The 20,087-nt window shown below is 37.3% G+C and overlaps 2 protein-coding genes across 2 annotated transcripts; both read left to right on the top strand.

The window, feature by feature from the left end:
- The first annotated feature begins 1,612 nt into the window (after positions 1-1,612).
- On the top strand, positions 1,613-7,091 carry kbtbd4 (kelch repeat and BTB (POZ) domain containing 4). The gene is made up of 4 exons (XM_055174639.2): positions 1,613-2,624; positions 2,702-2,843; positions 5,489-5,595; positions 5,682-7,091. Exons 1-4 carry the CDS (start codon positions 2,172-2,174, stop codon positions 6,540-6,542), a joined length of 1,563 nt encoding a protein of 520 aa, XP_055030614.1. The 5' UTR covers positions 1,613-2,171; the 3' UTR covers positions 6,543-7,091.
- Positions 7,092-10,247: 3,156 nt separating this feature from the next.
- rapsn (receptor-associated protein of the synapse, 43kD) lies at positions 10,248-19,608 on the top strand. The gene is made up of 8 exons (XM_073853601.1): positions 10,248-10,831; positions 11,945-12,283; positions 14,359-14,517; positions 15,361-15,459; positions 17,367-17,489; positions 17,582-17,641; positions 17,813-18,006; positions 18,090-19,608. Exons 1-8 carry the CDS (start codon positions 10,607-10,609, stop codon positions 18,160-18,162), a joined length of 1,272 nt encoding a protein of 423 aa, XP_073709702.1. The 5' UTR covers positions 10,248-10,606; the 3' UTR covers positions 18,163-19,608.
- Positions 19,609-20,087: the final 479 nt, after the last annotated feature.

Here is a 20,087-nt window from a genome sequence, read left to right as displayed (position 1 = left end):
TAGCTTGTCTCTGAGTTTAAATTTATTATTAGAGTTAATAAAAGCTTGATGTAACTTGATCATGTGTGATGATGTAACTCTGAATGAATCTAGGCTTCCCCATAGGTACCCCAAAAAACATGATCATCATAATTTGTGAGTCTTTTTCTACTCGGCCTTGTGTTAGCATTTACCTGAAGTTAAAAGCATGGACAACTTTTTGAGTACAAAATTCAGGGGCGTCAGTTTGTGTTGAAAAGTGGTGGGGACAAAAGATCAGATGAAAAAACATTCCAGCAGGACGGGAAAAATATTGAATAACAGCGCATCAAAAATGGGCATAGCGTCATTACATATGTAAAAGAAAACACACCATAAGCACACAAAGCAATATATGTGACTCTGGACCACAAAACCAGTCGTTACATTACTATCTTACATAGTATTTTTGTCTTGTTTTCAGTAAAAATTCTTAAATCAAGATGTATTTTCTTGATGAGCAAATTGACGTAAGAAAATAAGTCTAGTTTTTAGACAAAAACTATACAATTTAAGTGAATTTGTGTTTAAAACTTATCTGCCAATGGGATGAGAATTTTTTGCTTAAATTATTTAAGAAAAAAGAAATCTTATTTTTAGATTTTTTTTCTCACCCCCATTGGCAGATATTTTTGCTTGTTTTAACAAATTTTCACAAATTCACTTAAATTGTATATTTTTTTGTCTAAAAACTTGACTTATTTTCTTAGGTAATTTTGCTCATCAACAAAATACATTTTAATTTAAGAATTTTAGATATTTGTACTAAAAACAAGACAAAAATACAAAGTAAGAAAGTCCTTTTTGAAGTGTAAGTCGCACAGGTATTGCTTAATTTTTTAGAACATTTTAACCAAATGCTTTCAAAAAGTGGTGGGGACAAAATCAGCCATTTCAAAAACTTATAGGTTATATCAAAAGTAATAAATCAATGTTACAATATTACATTTTACTAGTATTTTAATATAAAAATGGAAATTAATTACAAGCAACATTTCAGCTATTTTTATAATGTATAAACATATTTTTCCCATAACTTATTCAAAAAAGCACTGCCTGCGTGGACATAATTTTCAAACATTTATGCCTTTGTTGTAACAACAAATAACTGGTATTTGTAATGGGAACCATCAGAGCGAAATATGAGTGAAGTGAAGATGGTTGACATTTATTTTCTTTATACTTTAATGTCTAATACAGAACATTACATCAGTGGTTCTCAAACTTTTTCAGCGCGCGGCCCTCCTTGTGTACGGCGCATTCCTACACGGCCCCCCCAAAGAAAATGTATGACAAGAAACTGTTTTAAAACTCAACTTTTAATTAAACAAAACATATTAAATGATACGAAGTAGTGCTGTTGGTTAGTAGTCTAATTTTTTTTTTAGGTTTAATTGCACAGAATTCATGATAAATTAATTTATTTTATAAAATGTCATAAAACTGGGGCCCCCCTGGTACCATCTCGCGGCCCCCAGTTTGAGAACCACTGCATTAAATAATCTTACTGCGAATATCTTTATACTGTATTTTGATTTGATGCAATAACAGGCCTCCAACACACGGGGGCAGCGGAGGGACACATAAACACACAGTGACGTCAGTATGAAGAAGAGGTGCTGTTTATTTCCTGGGGCTCAGGTTTTACCTTACAAGCATTCTTGCTGGCATGGGTTTATCCACGTTCATGAGGAATACTGTTTGAGTACTCTTGTGCTGTTTACAGTTTTACACCCGATAACATTCTAAACGCATTCTGCCGCGTTTGTTATATATTCTAAAGGGTTAAGTTAACTAGACTCTTAACTAGAATGCTTGTCTTAGCGTTAGCCACATTGCTGACCAAGCATATTGCTAGTATTTAACGTTGCGGATTTGTACATCTTGCAGATCGGACGTTAGTATTGTACCATTGAATTTATGGATTAGTATACATGCACGAACACTTAATAGCTTGAAATTCTATATACAGAAATGTATTAAGATCAATCTCTGTAGTAGAGACCACTGAGTGTTACATACCATATCACATCTATGTCTACTTTGTTTGCCTGTACCACCTATTAAAATGCACATACAGTATACCCATTAAGTCATCTAGTATTTTAACGAAGCTCCTTCAGATTAGAGATTCACACAGCTGAGTGTATGCTATGGAGTCCGGTGAGGACTCCAGTGGAGTGCCATCAGGGGACGAGAACTACTTTCAGGGCTACACGTTCACCGATCGCTCTCATTCCAGTCGTGTCGTAAAAAGCATCATGGACTTGTGTCTGGAGGATGGTCTGTTTGCAGATGTCATCGTCACCGTGGACAGCAAGGAGTTCCAGCTTCATCGCCTGGTGCTCTCGGCACAAAGCAGCTTTTTCAGATCCATGTTCACTTCTAATCTTAGAGAAGCGTTTGATCGCAAGATCGAGCTGAAGGATGTCAGCGCCCCTGTCTTCCAGTCACTGGTGGACTACATCTATCATGGAACAATCAAACTCCGGGTTGAAGATCTGCAGGACACCTATGAGATGGCTGATATGTATCAGCTCACTGCCTTGTTTGAGGAGTGCTCTCGTTTCCTATCAAGAACTGTGGATATCAAGAACTGTCTGCAGGTAAAACCAATCATTTCAAACATTATTTTTGTAATATACACGTAATTTTCTTGGTAAATAACTGCGATTAATTGCAGGTGATGTGGTTGGCGGACAGACACAGTGACCAGGAGTTGTATACGGCAGCCAAGCACTGTGCAAAGATTCACCTTGTTCAGCTGCACCAGACAGATGAGTTCTTAAACATGCCATTGTGCCTTCTCATAGATATCATTAAAGGTGAATGAAAAGTGTTAAAAGCAAATGGCTAATAAAATATGGAAATTTTAAGTATTAACAGATTTTAGGTTAAACAATGTATATGAACGTATTGGAAAAAGTGTGGGCAGTCAGTACCCTTTAAAACCATCCTTATATGTACCGTTTAGCTACTAACATGCACTCTTTAGGTACAAAGTTGTAGGTATGAGAGGGGCACAAACTAAAGCGGGGTTAATTGTAACACGACTACTTTACATATTTTTGCAGGGCTGAGCAATCTGTGCTTTTGTGTCTTTTTCTTTTACTGTTAGAAGATGATCTTCTGTGAATTTGTGAAAAGTTATGATGTGTTTTCAATAAAGGCGGGGTGCATGATCTCTGAAAGCCAATGTTGACATTTGAAATCACCTAAACAAACACGCCCCTACCCCAATAGAATCTGGACCTTCTTTTGATAGACCTGCGCCACACATACGCAACCCAGGCAACGATGTCGGTTAGTAGACATGCCCCTTCCTGTTGATTGGCTACAAGTGTGTTTGGTACTCGGCCGACTCCCTTTTTCAAAGTGTTTTTCAAAAATCACGCACCCCGCCTTTAAGATATTGAACATAGTTTGTTTTTGGAGGCATGGAAGTAAATTTCTTCATCTTATGTTTTCCCGAAAATCCAACATTATATTATTTTAATCAGTCTTGTTACTTAACCCTATTTTAATACATGTCAGCAACTCCTAGTAACTAATCATTTTTACACAGCTGTGTTAGTTGTCACATAGTGTTACAATTAAGCCTCAAGTATGCAATGATAATGAAATGAAAACAATGTAAATATTATTCATCAAAATGATAATGTTTAATACAATATCAGGGGAAATTATGATTTTCTTGTCTTAATTGTGTAGCCCTTTCAAAAATATCTATTTATATGCATTGATGCATAATACAAGGATGGTTAAATGAAGGATCATGGATGGATGAATGTGTGGATATATATCTATTATAGGCAGATATAGAAACAATATCCACATTAAGTATATATACAGAATTGTATTTGTGGTTAAACACATTTTTCTAGCAGGTGTTACAACAAACTTCTTTGTTACAATTAACCCCACCTATGGGGTAAGTTGTAAGATTTGCACTTCTGTCACTTTCGGTGTAATTGAAGAATAACAGTAGGTCCAACAAACAAACTTTAGATGTTCATTTGTAGTAGAGATGTGTGTGTTGATTGTGTTAAAAAATTATTAATCCAACTTAAACATTTCTAAATGATAGAGCCAAAGCTAAAAAGCATTACTTTGTGCCCCTCTCTTACCTAATTTTTTATAGGGTACTGCTTCAGTTCAAACTTTCTTGCTTAGTGTGTATTAAAGGAACAGTATGTAAGAAATTTATATCAATTAATCATAAAATGGCCCTGATATGTCACTAGACATTAAAGGCGGAGTCCACGATGTTTGAAAGCCAATGTTGATTGATATTTGAAATCACCTAAACAAACACGCCCCTACCCCAATAGAATCTGGACCTTCGGTTGATAGACCCGCCCACACATACGCAACCCGGCAAGGATGTCGGTTAGTAGACATGCTCCTTACTGCTGATTGGCTATAAGTGTGTTTTGGTACTCGGCCCGTCTCCTTTTCCAAAGCGTTTTTCAAACATCGTGGACTCCGCCTTTAAGACATCATTTTCATTTCAAATGCTTATATCACTGACAACAGTGGTCCGGCAAAAAGTGGAGTTGCAGCCCTCAACTGATGTTGATGTTGTCATGTTGTGTATTGGCCACCAGTTGTGTGATTGCAATACCAATTTTGACCACAATCCTACATACTGTTCCTTTAACTTTAATTTATATATATAATATATGCTAAACATGTTAGGTTATTTACAATTATTCTATATAGGTTTGTTATAAAGCATGCATATGTTTATGTATAATATCTACTAAAATGCTGAATAGCATGTGCACAAGACATTAGAACTACCCAAATTTGTTTTAGTTTATATGTGACCCTGGACCACAAGTAAAGGTCACCTTTTTAAAATTTAGATGTATACATTATCTGTTTATAAACTTTATAGACTTGGTTTGTTAGGATAGGACAATATTTGGCCGAGATACAACTATTTGAAAATCTTGAATCTGAGAGGTCAAAAAAAAAATGAAAGTATTGAGAAAATCACCTTTAAAGGTATCCAGCTAAAGTCCTTAGCAACACATATTACTAATGATAAATACATTTTTGATATATTTACGGTAGGAAATTTACTAAATATTTTCATGGAATATGATATATACTTTGCAAGGAATACACCACCGATTTTCAATATTTTACTATGTTCTTACCTCAACTTAGACAAATTAATACATACCTATCTTTTTTAATGCATACACTTTTACAGCATGTCGTGAATTTGTTAGCAATGAGTCTAGCCCCATTCATTCCTTAGGATTCAAACAGGGATGAATTTAGAAGCCACCAAATTAATTTTCACTGATATGATGTATTGTGAGCTATTGCTAATGCCAAATTTATACCTGTACTACATATGACTGGTTTTGTGACCCAGGGTCACATTTATGAGATAATGATTTGAAAGTTTTAAAGAGAACTTCTTTCAACTTACCTGTTTTTGCATCTCCTTGATCAGATGGTGTTCCAAGCTCGCAAAATCCAACCGCAGCAATCGAATCTTGGATCAATCACAACAAAGTTGAGCGAGAAGAGTATTCTAATATGCTTTCAGACAGCCTTAAGGTGAGTAAAGATATATACATGTATATTTTATATATTTAATATGTGAACAGGACTATTATCATGCTTGTTGTTTCACTTTTTCCCAGGAGATTGGTGAAAAAGTGCACATATACCTTATTGGGAAGGAAGACACACGCACCCACTCATTGGCAGTGTCTCTTCATTGTGATGAGGATGATGCCATCAGTGTAAGTGGTCAGAACAGCCTGTGTCACCAGATCACAGCTGCCTGCAAACACGGCGGTGACCTGTATGTCGTAGGGGGCTCCATACCCCGTCGCATGTGGAAATGCAACATGCACACCATGGACTGGGAGCGCTGTGCACCTCTTCCGCGCGACCGTCTCCATCACACGTTAGTGTCCGTGTCCTCGGAAGACGCCATTTACTCTTTGGGAGGCAAAACACTTCAGGACACTCTTTCAAATGCTGTCATCTGCTACACGGTGCAGGACAACATATGGAAAGAGACCACTCAGCTAGACACAGCTGTGTCCGGCGCAGCGGGAGTCAATTTGGGAGGCACGATTTACCTTTTGGGTGGGGAGGAAAACGATATGGACTTTTTCACCAAACCATCTCGCCTCATCCAATGTTTTGACACAGCTACTCAAAGGTGCCAAACCAAGCCCTACATGTTGCCTTTGGCAGGATGCATGCACGCCACCGCCCATAAGGACCTCATCTTTGTGGTGGCGGAGGGCGACTCTCTGGTATGTTACAACCCACTGCTGGACAGCTTTACTCGGCTGCGCTTCCCTGATGTGTGGAGCTGCGTGCCGTCTCTGTGGAAAGTGGCCAGCTGCAACGGGTGCATTTACGTTTTTAGAGACAAATGCAAAAAAGGAGACGCAAACACACTGAAGTTAAATCCTGCCACGTCAGTGGTCTCGGTGATCAAGGGAATCAAAATACTCCTCACAAACTGGCAGTTTGTTTTGGCATGATTTCTTAATGTACTCAAGAGATATTCTGTGTAAATAATGGGTCCATGGCAAATTTATTTTTTAGTAATTCTGTTTATAACCGTCATGTGTGTGGTATAGATGAAACCAGGCTTGTAATAATCTCTTGTGCTATTCTGTCATGTGAAGTGATATACAGTATGAGGTTAATGAAGGACAAATGTGATTTATATGTAAAAATTAGTTTAGTTCATTTTATTCAAATTACAGTGTGAATTTCTAATAGAAATTCTATTTTTTAACAAGGTATAACAAATACATATCTCTAATCTACAACCTCAATAGCTTATTTGTGCACAAGTAACATTTATTCAATTTGTTTGTGTACAGCTATGAGTTGGGCAGAGTAGCTACACTGTTTACAGTGATTGGTTTACATATGCTGGATATTTGTTGTCCATCAAATGTCTGCCGAGGTACGCACGAATTAAGTAAAAGTATCGAAATGCAAAGTATCTTATCTAAGCAAACTTTTAACTTTGCTAATGCTGTCAAGAACCCTATAAATAAAGTTCATAATGAAAGTAATAAGGTAAACCATGTTAAGTGGTGCCAGTTGTCAGTTACATCATTCCTAATAGCACTTCCTCCACCCTCCCCTCTCATCTCTGGCTTATGTCTGGACATGAAAGCATTTGAATTGGGTTGGTTCCACTTAGAACTGACTGACAGATGGCAAGAACTGTTTACTGTTCATTAAGCTCATGTATTATGTGAACGTGCCATTTTGTGTGAGTCAGACATATGATCTATATTAATAGTCATTTGAATGTTGTTGATCTTTGGATATTCGGTGCAAAATGTTGTGACCGAAAATGATTTGATGAAAAGGCTATTGAAGTTACAGACTTTATCATAAATGTATGTTATGTTTTGTTCTGTACTGTTTAGTCTTGTATTAAAACCTCATTTTACATCAACATGTTTCCTCTCTTTGCCTAACCTCCCAAAGAAATAGAGCTCAGATGCAAAACCCAAAAATGTGCATCTGACATTTTCTTGTAAATTAGCATTTTTTTAATCAGGCTCTTATATGTTTAGGTTTAGCAATTTTACTTTAATTGCAAATAAAAGGTTATTTTATAAATGTCACTTTAGTCATTTCATTGGTCGCTGCAAAACCATCTAAATAAATGCAAAAATCTCTACTTTCAATAAAAGTCTCCAGTCGCTCCTCAGTGTCCTTTCTGAATAAAGGTAAAAGGCACAAAAATTCGGTTTATATCATAATATATTTGGTTAATCAGGTAAAAACACTTGCACATTGACATTCCCGTGCGGTTGTTAATCCAAGAAGACGACTTTGTGCACAGATTTTGTGTAATGGATTCTGCTAACAAACCAGTATTTCTGAATGGCCTGAGGCTGGGATTAAGTGGATCTGTAGCTAAATTATTTGATGAACATATGCAGAGATCTTTCTGTGAATATCATTTCATTTTTGACGGAGGCGAATTTAGTGGCTTTTGCATCTGATCTCTATAACCTATTACATTGCAGAAAGTACTTCCATGATTGCCGCAGAGATGACATATTTTTGTTGGCCAACCTGGAAGTTAGCAGGACACTGGTTCTCTTGCAAAAACCATTTTAGTACAGTGAACTCATTGTCATGTTCAAGAAACCAATTTGAAATGATTCGAGCTTTGTGACATTGTGCATTATCCTGCTGCAAGTAGCCATCAGAGGATGGGTACATGGTGCTCATAAAGGGATGGACATGGTCAGAAACAATGCTCAGGTTGGCTGTGGCACTAAGAGGCCTAAAGTGTGCCAAGAAAACATACCCCACACCATTACACCACCACCACCAGCCTGCACAACGGTAACACGGCATGATGGATCCATGTTCTCATTCTGTTTACGCCTAATTCTGACTCTACCATCTGAATGTCTCAACAGAAATCGAGACTCATCAGACCAGGCAACATTTTCCAGTCTTCAACTGTCCAATTTTGGTGGGCTCATGCAAATTGTAGCCTCTTTTCCTATTTGTAGTGGAGAAGAGTGGTACCCGGTGGGGTCTTCTGCTGTTGTAGCCCATCCGCCTCAAGGTTGTGCGTGTTGTGGCTTCACAAATGCTTTGCTGCATACCTTGGTTGTATGAGTGGTTATTTCAGTCAAAGTTGCTCTTTTATCAGCTTGAATCAGTCGGCCCATTCTCCTCTGACTTCTAGCATCAACAAGGCATTTTCACCCACAGAACTGCCGCATACTGGATGCTTTTTCCTTTTCACACCATTCTTTTATAACCCTAGAAATGGTTCTGCGAGAAAATCCCAGTAACTGAGCAGATTGTGAAATACTCAGACCGGCCCGTCTGGCACCAACAACCATGCAACGCTTAAAATTGCTTAAATCACCTTTCTTTCCCATTCAGAGTTTAGAGTTCAGGAGATTGTCTTGACCAGGACCACACCCCTAAATGCATTGAAGCAACTGCCATGTGATTGGTTGATTAGATAATTGCATTAATGAGAAATTGAACAGGTGTTCCTAATAATCATTTAGGTGAGTGTATGTTAAGATATGTCAGTGCAAGATTAAGATTTTAAATGAAAGCAGCTCAAACATGCATTTAAGTCTAGAATAAGCCCTGTCCAGGAAACTGCCCCTAAATCCCATAGACTTTTGGTTAGCGCAAAAAATAAGATGTTTAACAAGCTTTGTTGGACAAAAAGTTATAAACATTTGTTAAACACAAAGCTTATTTTTTGTCTTTGGGCAAAATGAATGGGCTTTTTTACCAGAAAACCAGTGTCCTGCTAACTTATGAGTTAGCCTTCGTCATCCCTGCGACACTCTATTGTAGTCTTGCATGTTTTTTTTGTAATGTCCCAAAAACATAAGCGTAAATAATTTGTATGCATATTTTTGTTCTATACATGTATGCATTGACAGAAAAATAGGCTACCATTTACATATTACAGACCCCAAAATGTGCTGAGGCATTGTGTTAGCATTTCAGCAATTGCGTTATAGCAAAGACTTGACTTACAACCTGATGTTTATTTTTGGATGGATGAACTTGTGAATGGCAAGGTTGTAAATACAGGTATGTAATAATGGTATTTGTATCCATGAAGCTGGTCATAAACAAGTTAGGAAAAGAGTCGAAAGCCACGGTTCAGTTGAGAACCCAACAATTTGATCCCATTGATGTGTTTCAAGAAGCAGCGGTACTGTAACTCAAGACAAATACCATGTCCGACTTTGTGAACTATTCTAAGCATCAGTTGCTGACACCAAGGCTGGGGGCTGGGAGATGGCACACCAAGGGGCTTAACAAGGCCCACCCACAGGAACTGCCAGCCACTTTGAGGACCGCTTGACTCTGCTTCACCGTTGTGAAATATCGGTCTGTTTTTAGACTCACTCACACTGTGTCCAGATCTCTGCAGTAGCTTAAATAGAATATTTACTGATATTATTTCTCCTTAAGGGTTTTTGGTAGTCTTCAGGATTTCGTGGGTGATTGGATGCGGAGGTGAATAGCAGCACTCTTGGTATGAAGATTGTCGGATAAGCGTCTTTTGTGACCTTGGATCTTTTCAGAGGCTGAAGTTGGATTCCAGCATGGACACATGGTTCAGAGTGACAAGACCATCTGCTGAAGCGCCAGCACGGCAGTGGGAGGGAGGACAGAGATGAAGGGGTGGTTTGTGGGGGGTAAGGGAACAGAAAATTCCTCCTGTTCAAGCGTGGAGGGAGCAGATATTCTGGGAGATCATTGCCAGCACCTTGGATTAAGACTTATTTCTTTAGTGGTACATTGGAACGTTCTTGATCAGTGGATTTATGTTGTGCTTTTAACTTTGTGATTCGTAGGATTCTTTTAACTTCTCTCGATGTGATGATCAATGGGAATCTTGATTTTGAAGACCTCTGGATACAGATTATTCTCCATCTTTTTGCACCCAAAAGTTATGAAGTAGAGCAAACATTGGGTGCCAATCTCTCAAAAACAAGACTTTTGTGGTGCAGTAACTGTGAAAGACAAGAAATTGTTCAATTGCACTTTCCCAGAGGGCTGTAGAGCCAAACGAATGACTATTTTTATGAGGGACTTTGTAGCAGAAATGGGTCAGGACCAAACCAAACAGCAGATTGAGAAAGGATTGAAGCTCTATCAGTCTAATGATACAGAAAAGGCTTTATATGTCTGGTTGAAGGTGTTGAGGAAGACAACCGATCCTGGGGGGAAGTTTCGAGTTTTAGGGTGTCTGATCACAGCTCATTCCGAAATGGGGAAATACAAAGAGATGCTACAGGTAAGAGCCACTTTTAGCTATACTTAACATGCTGTTTTATGTGGATAAGATATAGTCCCTTTACTTTTTGCAAAGTAGTGTGATGCACAGTCTGAGAAATAAACATTATTTGATTATTAAGTTTGATATTTCCTTAAAGAGAGGTATGCACAGCGAGGCGTAAGATTCTTGATCAATAATTACCCCTGCAGTTTACATGACATGTCAGTAACAAAGATTTCCGAGGTATTGAAATACATACGGACGCGAGTAATGTGAAACATGGTTATTATATGTAAGATCCATAGTTAAGGGGAGTAAGGAGAGCCACATGCAATATGATCCTCAGCAGAGAGCATCTTGTTGACATAAACCTCCTTGCACAGGGACCTGCTTGCATAGAGTTCAGCAAAGACTTGCACAATGTTATGTTTTAACAACTGCAGGTGTCAAAGAGTAATAATAAAGTATGCTCACCTCATCTTGATATCTGTCATTTCCATTGTGTTATATAAAGGGTTTGAAATGAACACGCGCCAAATGTAAAATTAAAACAAACAGCATTTGAATTTTATCATCATAAAATTATATGCACTGAAAAACATTATTCATTCAATTTACTCAATTTTTTGAAGGTAAGTTGTTGCAATCAATTTATTTAAGCTAGATTTTCTTTTTTCTTTTTTTTAATGTAGCTTAAATAAATTGATTGCCACCACTTACCTTTAAAAAATTGAATGATTTTTTTTTCAGCGTGCTGCTGCAATATAATTTTGTCATACTTTGGGGTATGCTTTTCATTGTTGCATTCATTATTGGCTTTTTCGATGAAACAAGGCTTTAATACAATGTTCAGATTGTAGTTTAGTGATTGACTATTGTAAAGCTGAAAGCAATTTAATGATTCAAAATCGAATTTAATAATAAATAAATATATTTAAATCCCCACTGTCACAATCTAATTTTAATCATTTTGATCATTTTTATTTTGACAAGTTGGTCAGTAACATAAAAATTGTATAGCCAATTTGGCTAGTAAGTGAAAAGTTGTCTTTTATTGCTTTCTATGCAGTTATATTAAGTAAACTAATTTTCATTGTGTTTTGTCCACTTGCAAACATCTGTCAACATCAGTATTCCTTAGCTCAGATAAATACAGCCAGAGAGATGGAAGATCCGGACTACTTGACGGAGGGCTACCTAAACTTGGCACGCAGCAACGAGAAGCTCTGTGAATTCCAGAAAACTGTCTCGTATTGCGAGACCTGCTTAAACATGCAGGGCACCACTGTTAGCCTACAGCTCAACGGGCAGGTGTGTCTGAGCATGGGCAATGCTTATCTGGGCCTTAGTGTTTTCCAAAAGGCCTTAGTGAGCTACGAGAAGGCTCTGCGGTACTCTCACAACAATGACGACAAGATGTTGGAGTGCAGGGTTTGTTGCAGTTTGGGAAACTTCTACATCCAGCTAAAGGTATCACAAATCAAACCTTAAGGTTTAGAGTTTTGAAAACAATACAAGACTAGTTTATCAATCATATCGTTTATTGCTTATTGCTTGTGGCTGCCAGTGAGAGATACACTACCATTTGAAAGATTAGGCATGCATATTTATTATTATTATTTTCCAGAGTTTGAAAAATTATATAGTCATCAAACTATGAAATACCACAAACAGAAGTATGAGATTGTAGTGACCGGAAAAGTTTTAACAAATCAACCAAACCTTATATTTAAAGCTATTCTTCGAAAAAGATGCCAACTTTTGCCTGTATTACAGCTCTATTCTCCAGAGAAGCTTTTTAAACAGTAATAAGTATTGCTTTCCTTCACTGTCTATTCAACGCATTCATTAAAAAAAACATAAGCATGCAAAAGCATTTACATCAACAGATTTCTAAGATTGTGAGAAAGTCAGTCACAAGTGTCCATACTTTTGACTTGTGGTGTATGAGTCAATGACGTGACGTTAATGATTTTGTGTCCGTATGGTTCAATTAAATGTAAAAGGGTTAAAATTTCAAAATACATTTTTGCAATTACTTGCATACATTCTCATTTTTGAGGACCAAGTTGAGGAATTTCTGGTTTTATTTCATTTTAAAAGAATATTTGGGGATAATTGCAAAAAATGTCAATGTGGTGTAACCGGTTTGTGTCAATTGGTGTAACTAGTTAAGTGTAATATGATTTTATTACATACATTTTTACATAATTTGTCAAAGATTATTTAGAAAACAGAGCTGTTTTCAGCATATGTCAGAAGAAATATTACAAATAAATATTACATTAAAATATTACATTAAAATATTACATTAAAATTTACATTTAGAAATAACGAATAAAATTATTATTATTTTTTTGATGATTAGCTTACACTTACATACCAAGCCCCTAAGGTGACATTGGAGTAAAAGATCTAGGGTTTAGTTTCATGTGCTCACGTGAAACTTTCGTGTGCTCACGTGAAACTTTCATGTGCTCACGCAAAGCCTTCATGTGCAGAATTTTTTTAAAATTTACTTTGGGGTGCACACGTAAAACTTTCGCATGCGCACATGAAACTTTCGCTTTCACGTGCGCGCACAATAGTTTCACGTGAGCACGCGAAACTAAACGCGCTAGTTTCACGTGCGCACAACACACTAAACTTTATTTAATTTTTTTCCATGTCCCCTTAGGGGCTCTGTACTTACATGCCATCAAGGTGGATAAAATATTTCATATTTCTCATTCTTTGGCACAATTGGCGGTGAAACCATTTGACATTTTCAGGTCCATTCAGTGTTAACTTTCATAAAATGCTGTAAATGTAATTTTTTATTCCATAAAATTAACACAAATACACTATGTGCATTGAAATAAACCTAATGCGTGCTTTTAAAACAAGTTTTTTTAAAAAGATTTTTGAATTTCTCATCTAACCAAACCGTTTTTGTCACTGACCCGTATACATTTATTTACTGTATATTTGTTTATGTTTCAAACCATACTATGTTCAACACCTGTCCATGTTGCATCAATGTAAACATATCGGTTTAATGCCCCTTTGCCCCTACAGTCACATTTATACTTTACTGACACATTAGATAGCTCTGAACATGATTAATATACTGTCTACATGCTATATACAGTGCATCCCAATGCAAGTCACACAAAGTGAGTTTGTCTGGATAAAGGCATTTGTACTCACCTTCACACAAGAGATTTAAGACTGCAAATCCCCTAAATTCTCAGAAAGGCCTGATGTAATAAGTGTGATGATAAGGCATGCAGGGAATGTCAAAGCTACCAGGAGCAATAATAGCATGGCCTCTTATAGCTGTGGCAAAGTTAATATCTCCAATTCACATTGACATTTAGATATCTGCATTGATGTTTTTCATAAAAAGGTTTTTTTATGAGCATGTTCACTCCCTTGAAACCAAATCTAACCATTATTAGCATCATGCTTTAAGCGGCAGGAAATCGTTTTATAATAATATTAATTTAATTATTTATCACCTTTTACACCGTTAATAAGTGTCCATTTGCTTTGTGTCATTGCAGGATTTTGAGAAAGCATTGTTCTTTCCTTGCAAAGCAGCTGAACTTGTGAATGACTATGGTAAAGGGTGGAGTCTAAAGTACCGCGCCATGAGCCAGTACCACATGTCGGTGGCTTACAGAAAACTGGTGCGCTTACCAGATGCCATGGAGTGCTGTGAGGTATAAACATATTATAAATGAGCAAATTTACTTTAATTTTTTTATTTAGCAGACACGTTTAACCATAGCGACTTCCAAAGAAGAGAGAGTTTAACATTGTGTATGTAAAATGTTGAATTAAGACTAGTTTCACTTAAATAGCAATAATTTTATAAATATGCCAGGCCTATTTTGGAGATGGCCATATCACAGCTTGTGTCAGTGGTCACCTGAACAAACTGTAGGCAGCATCACCTTAATCCCCAGGATGCCGCATATTGATCATATTTATCAGTCTCCTTGGCATATACCTGACCTCTGACCCCTGCTACTCCTCATGGCCACAGCACAACTGACAGGTGCAGTTATTTGTAGGTCTTGTTGTGCCAGCCCACCAGACCGACCCCCTTTACTATGGTTGATAAAAATATGCCGGTCGGGTGTCTAAGAGGAGGGTTAATGAAGAGCAGATCTCACCCTCAGTCTCTTGCTAATGGCAAGGACAGAAATATAACACTCATTGCTTCAGACTGTGAGCTTCACAATGTGCTGTCTGCTATGATGATTTATAATTGGCTAACAGGGGATCAATGCAGGGCACGTTCCAGCTGTCATGCAAGTTTGAGATCTTGTCGGGCCTTCGCGTCTCTGTTTTTTAAACATACCCAGTGATTATGTCATTTTTATGTCAAATGTGAAGCCAAAGAATATCTGGAGGTTGGACACATGGTTTGATGAGGTTGTAAAATAAAAATAGTCTGCAAATAATATTATGGCTGAATAAAAGTTAAGGTTTTGTATTTGTCTAGTAAGGTGAAAATAAAAATGTATTCTTTAATATACTATTAATCTCATGTCTGTGAGGAATCGATGAAGATTGCATTGCAACATGGAGATCGGCCACTTCAGGCATTGTGTCTGCTTAACTTTGCTGATATTCATCGCTCTCAAAAAGATGTTGATGTGAGTTATGCTGCAAACCTACGGCTGCAAAGTTTTTTTTGTACAATTTTTGTATCATGTTGTTGATCATTGCTTGTAATCCCTACTGTAGGTAATACTATCCTAATATAGCATATACACTGTCAGAAATAAAGGTACAAACTGTACCTTTTTTGTCGCTGGGGTGGTACGCTAAAGCCTCGTTCAGACCACCAGCGCTTTCTCGCTGTGTGTCACCAATCTCTTTCGATTAGGCTTTTCTAAATCTTGTTGTCATAAACAAATTAGTAACGTCAACTCCAGTAACTGAGAAAAGATGGATGATGCAAACTCCACTGCTTCGGCCCAATTGGTAGTCACTCCCGAAAATCGCCTATAATTTGCATAAAGTTAAACTTTTCTTAACTTTCTCGCATCGCTAGACATGCCCCATCCGGTTGCCGACGGTCACTTTCACTCGTGTCTCCGGAAGTCGCCAGGCTTCCATTAAAATAAATAAGATTGTGTCGCTCTGCTACTGCTAGTCGCTGGCGGTATAAATGGGGTTTAAGGTTCTGTTTTTTACCTTTTTACAGGTATACTAAACATAATACCTTTTTGGGTGCATTACAGTACCTTAAAGGGACAATCCACTTTTTTAGATAATATTCTCTTTTTCAAGATCCCCTAGAGTTAAACATTTGATTTTAACAGTTTTGGAATCCATTCAGCTGGTCTCCGGGTCTGGCTGTACCACTTTTAGCATAGCTTAGCACAATCCATTGAATCTGATTAGACCATTAGCATCGCGCTCAAAAATAACCAAAGAGTTCCGATATTTTTCCTATTTAAAACTTGACTCTTCTGTAGTTACATCGTGTAATAAGACCGACAGAAAATTAAAAGTTGTGATTTTCTAGGAAGATATGGCTAGGAACCGTTGATGCGCGGATCAATGTATAAACAACCCGCACCCGACCGACTTTTTCAACTAACCCAGACCGCAAAGTGTAATAATCAAGCACTTTGCTGCTGTAACATGGCTGCATGAGGCGCAATGATATTACGCAGCAGCCGAAAATAGTCCCCTTAGTAACTTTCAATAGCAGGGACTATTTTCGGGCACTTGATTCCTTGATTATTATACGCCAGAATGAGAGTATAGTTCCTAGCCATATCTGCCTAGAAAATCTAAACTTTTAATTTTCCGTGGGGCTTAATACACGATGTAACTACAGAAGAGTCAAGTTTTAAATAGGAAAAATATCAAAACTCTTTGGTTATTTTTTTTGCGCGATGCTAATGGTCAAATCAGATTAAAAGGATTATGCTTAGCTATGCTAAAAGTGGTACCGCTAGACCCGGAGATCAGCTGAATGGATTCCAAAACGGTAAAAATCAAAATTTTAACTCTAGGGGAGCTGGAAATGAGCATATTTTCAAAAAAAAAAAAATGGAGTGTCCCTTAAGGGTACAGTTACATGTACCTCTAACATTTAAAACCTTAAAGGTATACAATAGGTTCTTAAAGTTCACAAAAGGTACAACATTTAAAATTTTTGTATACCCATAAATGTACAAAAGTGAACCTTTGAGGGTACCACCCCAGTGAAAGAAAAGGTACACAAAATCATATCTGTCCTACACGTACATACCATTACTGTATATCTATATAATTACTAGATCTTTTTTACATTGACTGTAGCATTGTGCTTGTACACTAGAGAGTGCACTTTAGTACACAAATTATTTATGCTAATTCGGAAACCACACCTCCAAATTAGTCCCTTTCATCACATACATAAATTTCATACATTGGCTATGAACTTCTGTGTTTGACATATTATTGTAATATATCAGATTTCCAATTTTTAGCTTATCTACTTTCCTAACTACACATTATTACATAATATTCAATCAGCAATGCTTTCATTTTATCTTGAATACAGAAAGCATTCCCTCGCTATGAGTCCTCCATGTGTATAATGTCAGAGATAGGCAACCGCCTTGGACAAGCATCCATCTATGTAGGAGTGGGGAAGTGCTGGATTCTGCAAAAGGAATATGACAAGGTAAAATAACAAACCTTATAGTGCACATTTCATGCAACTCAAGAGAGGTCTGTAACATGTTTTCTCTTTCTTTCTTTCTTTTACTGCCACAGGCTCTAGACTCATTGCAAAGAGCACATGATTTGGCAGAGGCGATTGGAAACAAGCTGTGTCCAGATGCAGCTATTTTAGAATAAGATGCATGTCAGCGTATATCTATATCTCATTATTAGCACCACTGCAAAAGCTGTGAAGATTCAATGACTTCATAATTAAAGATAAAGCTGTGCTCTATATTCTCTCTAGCCAAATTGTAACCCTGTGCTCTTTATTTCCAGCTGTGTATTCTGAAGGTACACAGCCTGTGTGAAAGCGTCTACCGCTGTAAAGAGCAACAGGATGAGCTGAGAGAGCAGGTGGTGAAGTTCCTACAGTGTGTGGAGGAGCTGGAGCTCTACTGTGGCATGTGCGGCGAATCTATCGGAGAGAAGAACCAACAGCTGCAAGCCTTGCCTTGCTCTCACATCTTCCACCTTAAGTATGCATGCAATCATATGTTTATTAGGATCATATGTTTAGTGGGGAAGCTATGGAGCTCAATGCATTTTGCTTATCGTCTAGGTGTCTGCAGACAAATGGTACAAAGGGTTGCCCGAAATGCCACTGCTCATCTGTGAAACTGGGATTTGTGTGAGTCTGCAGTCCTGCCTTGGACAAAACAACCGAATCCCTTCACAGTGACCCATCGCGGGAGCAAAAGATCCAGGGCCGTCTTTCTAACGGGACAAGGAAAGGTTTTCCAGTGTTTCCATCCTATCTTTATAGCAACTGGAAATGATGTGGGAATGACCGAACGTGGACTTGTAGCCCAACATAGAGAAGTCACCAAAGAGGCCAGATGTTGCTCTAAGTAATATCTCTCTTACTGACATGAGGACTGAACTTACAATGGCATTGGTATAACAGAAACAGCTTCTCATTGGACTATGCTGTATTGCTTTTCTTTCAATGAGAATAATCGTCAGAGGTGAGTGCATTAGTATGAAAGAACAGTACAAAAATATAGATCGACAAACACTTCGACAGGGTTTTGTTAATGATTGCATTTTTAATCAATGTGTATTGTGTAAATAATTCACGAATTTGATGTCATTCTTGTTATCAGTACAAGAAAGGTTGAGATGCTGTTTTATTTGAGTTTGTTTGAAGTTTGATTTGAGCTTGTAGGAAACTCAAATGTCTCTAACTGCCTTCTTGTTATTGAACTTTTATATTCTGAGGTAACAGGGGCATATGCTGAACTTATTAACTTGACCAATCATACATTTTGTTAACTATTTATTTATGACAATATTGTCTTCTATCAAAGACTTTATACTACACTATTTCAGCATTTTTCTTTACAATGAATCAACAGAATGTGAAAAGAAGTTTCTTGTTGCAATGCCATTTATGGCAGGTGCGCTTATAGAAATATGGTTTGTTAATATCAGTTTTAAACTTCATGCCTGTTTATTTTCTAAAAATTTTCAGCTATTATATATCAGTGAGACAATTCACGTTTCACAAGATGTGATCTGTCTTTAATGTTTTACAAATGACTAAATACCCATATATGTCTAAGAGCACATTTTAAACCAACTATATCAGAGTATGTTTATTTAAAGTGGCCCAAAATAAGCCCTTATCTTTATTTCTTTGTGGGCACTTTCATTTAGTATTCAAAAAGCAAATTTCTTGTATGTTTGATCAAATATTTATATGTAATAATAATGAAAAATGTTTATCCCACATATTACAATGATTATATTTCAGATGCAGCTATTACTGGCACAGTGCTTTATGTAGCCTAAACAATACCAAATTGATATAATCTACTGATTGATGTTCATATAAAGTTATAAAGTGACTGATTTACTAACTTCTACATCTGCATTTCATGTTGCAAAGATTTCTCATTTAATCCAATGTCTAGTGCACACTTTGAACAGCTGATCCTCTTTCTGTGCCACTGTAACTATTCCATAAATACATAACAAAATACAAATTCAAGTCATAATTTATATACAGTGAGGAGGATGGGTATTTGAACGCCCTGCTGTTTTGCGGGTTCTCCCACTTGGAAATCATGGAGGGGTCTGAAATTGTCCACTGTGAGAGACATAATCTAGAAGGATCCAGAAATCACAATATATGATTTTTTGACTATTTATTTGTATGATACAGCTGCAAATAAGTATTTGATCACCTGATAAAGTCAATGTTAATATTTGTTAAAGTAGCCTTTGTTTGCAATTACAGAGGTCAAACATTTCCCATAGTTTTTCACCAGGTTTGCACACACTGCAGGAGGGATTTTGGTCCACTCCTCCACACAGATCTTCTCTAGATCAGTCAGGTTTCTGGCCTGTCACTGAGAAACACGGAGTTTGAGCTCCCTCCAATGATTCTCTATTGGGTTTAGGACTGGAGACTGGCTAGGCCACGCCAGAAGCTTTATATGTTTCATACATAGCTCATTGGTTATCCTGGCTGTGTGCTTCGGGTCATTGTCATGTTGGAAGACCCAGCCTCGACCCATCTTCAATGCTCTAACTGAGGGACGGAGGTTGTTCCCCA

Source organism: Misgurnus anguillicaudatus, chromosome 15, assembly GCF_027580225.2.
Source record: "Misgurnus anguillicaudatus chromosome 15, ASM2758022v2, whole genome shotgun sequence".
Taxonomy (NCBI): Eukaryota; Metazoa; Chordata; class Actinopteri; order Cypriniformes; family Cobitidae; genus Misgurnus; species Misgurnus anguillicaudatus.
The sequence above is the reverse complement of the archived record's forward strand: the minus strand, read 5'-3'. Positions and strand labels throughout refer to the sequence as shown.

Bases quoted from the DNA above. Each gene is read 5' to 3' on its own strand.
- kbtbd4 (XM_055174639.2), top strand. From the start codon at position 2,172: ATGGAGTCCGGTGAGGACTCCAGTGGAGTGCCATCAGGGGACGAGAAC. The intron at 2,625-2,701 runs GTAAAACCAATC...GATTAATTGCAG, and splicing joins ATATCAAGAACTGTCTGCAG to GTGATGTGGTTGGCGGACAG. The intron at 5,596-5,681 runs GTGAGTAAAGAT...ACTTTTTCCCAG, and splicing joins TGCTTTCAGACAGCCTTAAG to GAGATTGGTGAAAAAGTGCA.
- rapsn (XM_073853601.1), top strand. From the start codon at position 10,607: ATGACTATTTTTATGAGGGACTTTGTAGCAGAAATGGGTCAGGACCAA. The intron at 14,518-15,360 runs GTATAAACATAT...CATGTCTGTGAG, and splicing joins ATGCCATGGAGTGCTGTGAG to GAATCGATGAAGATTGCATT. The intron at 17,642-17,812 runs CCAGATGCAGCT...TTCCAGCTGTGT, and splicing joins CGATTGGAAACAAGCTGTGT to ATTCTGAAGGTACACAGCCT.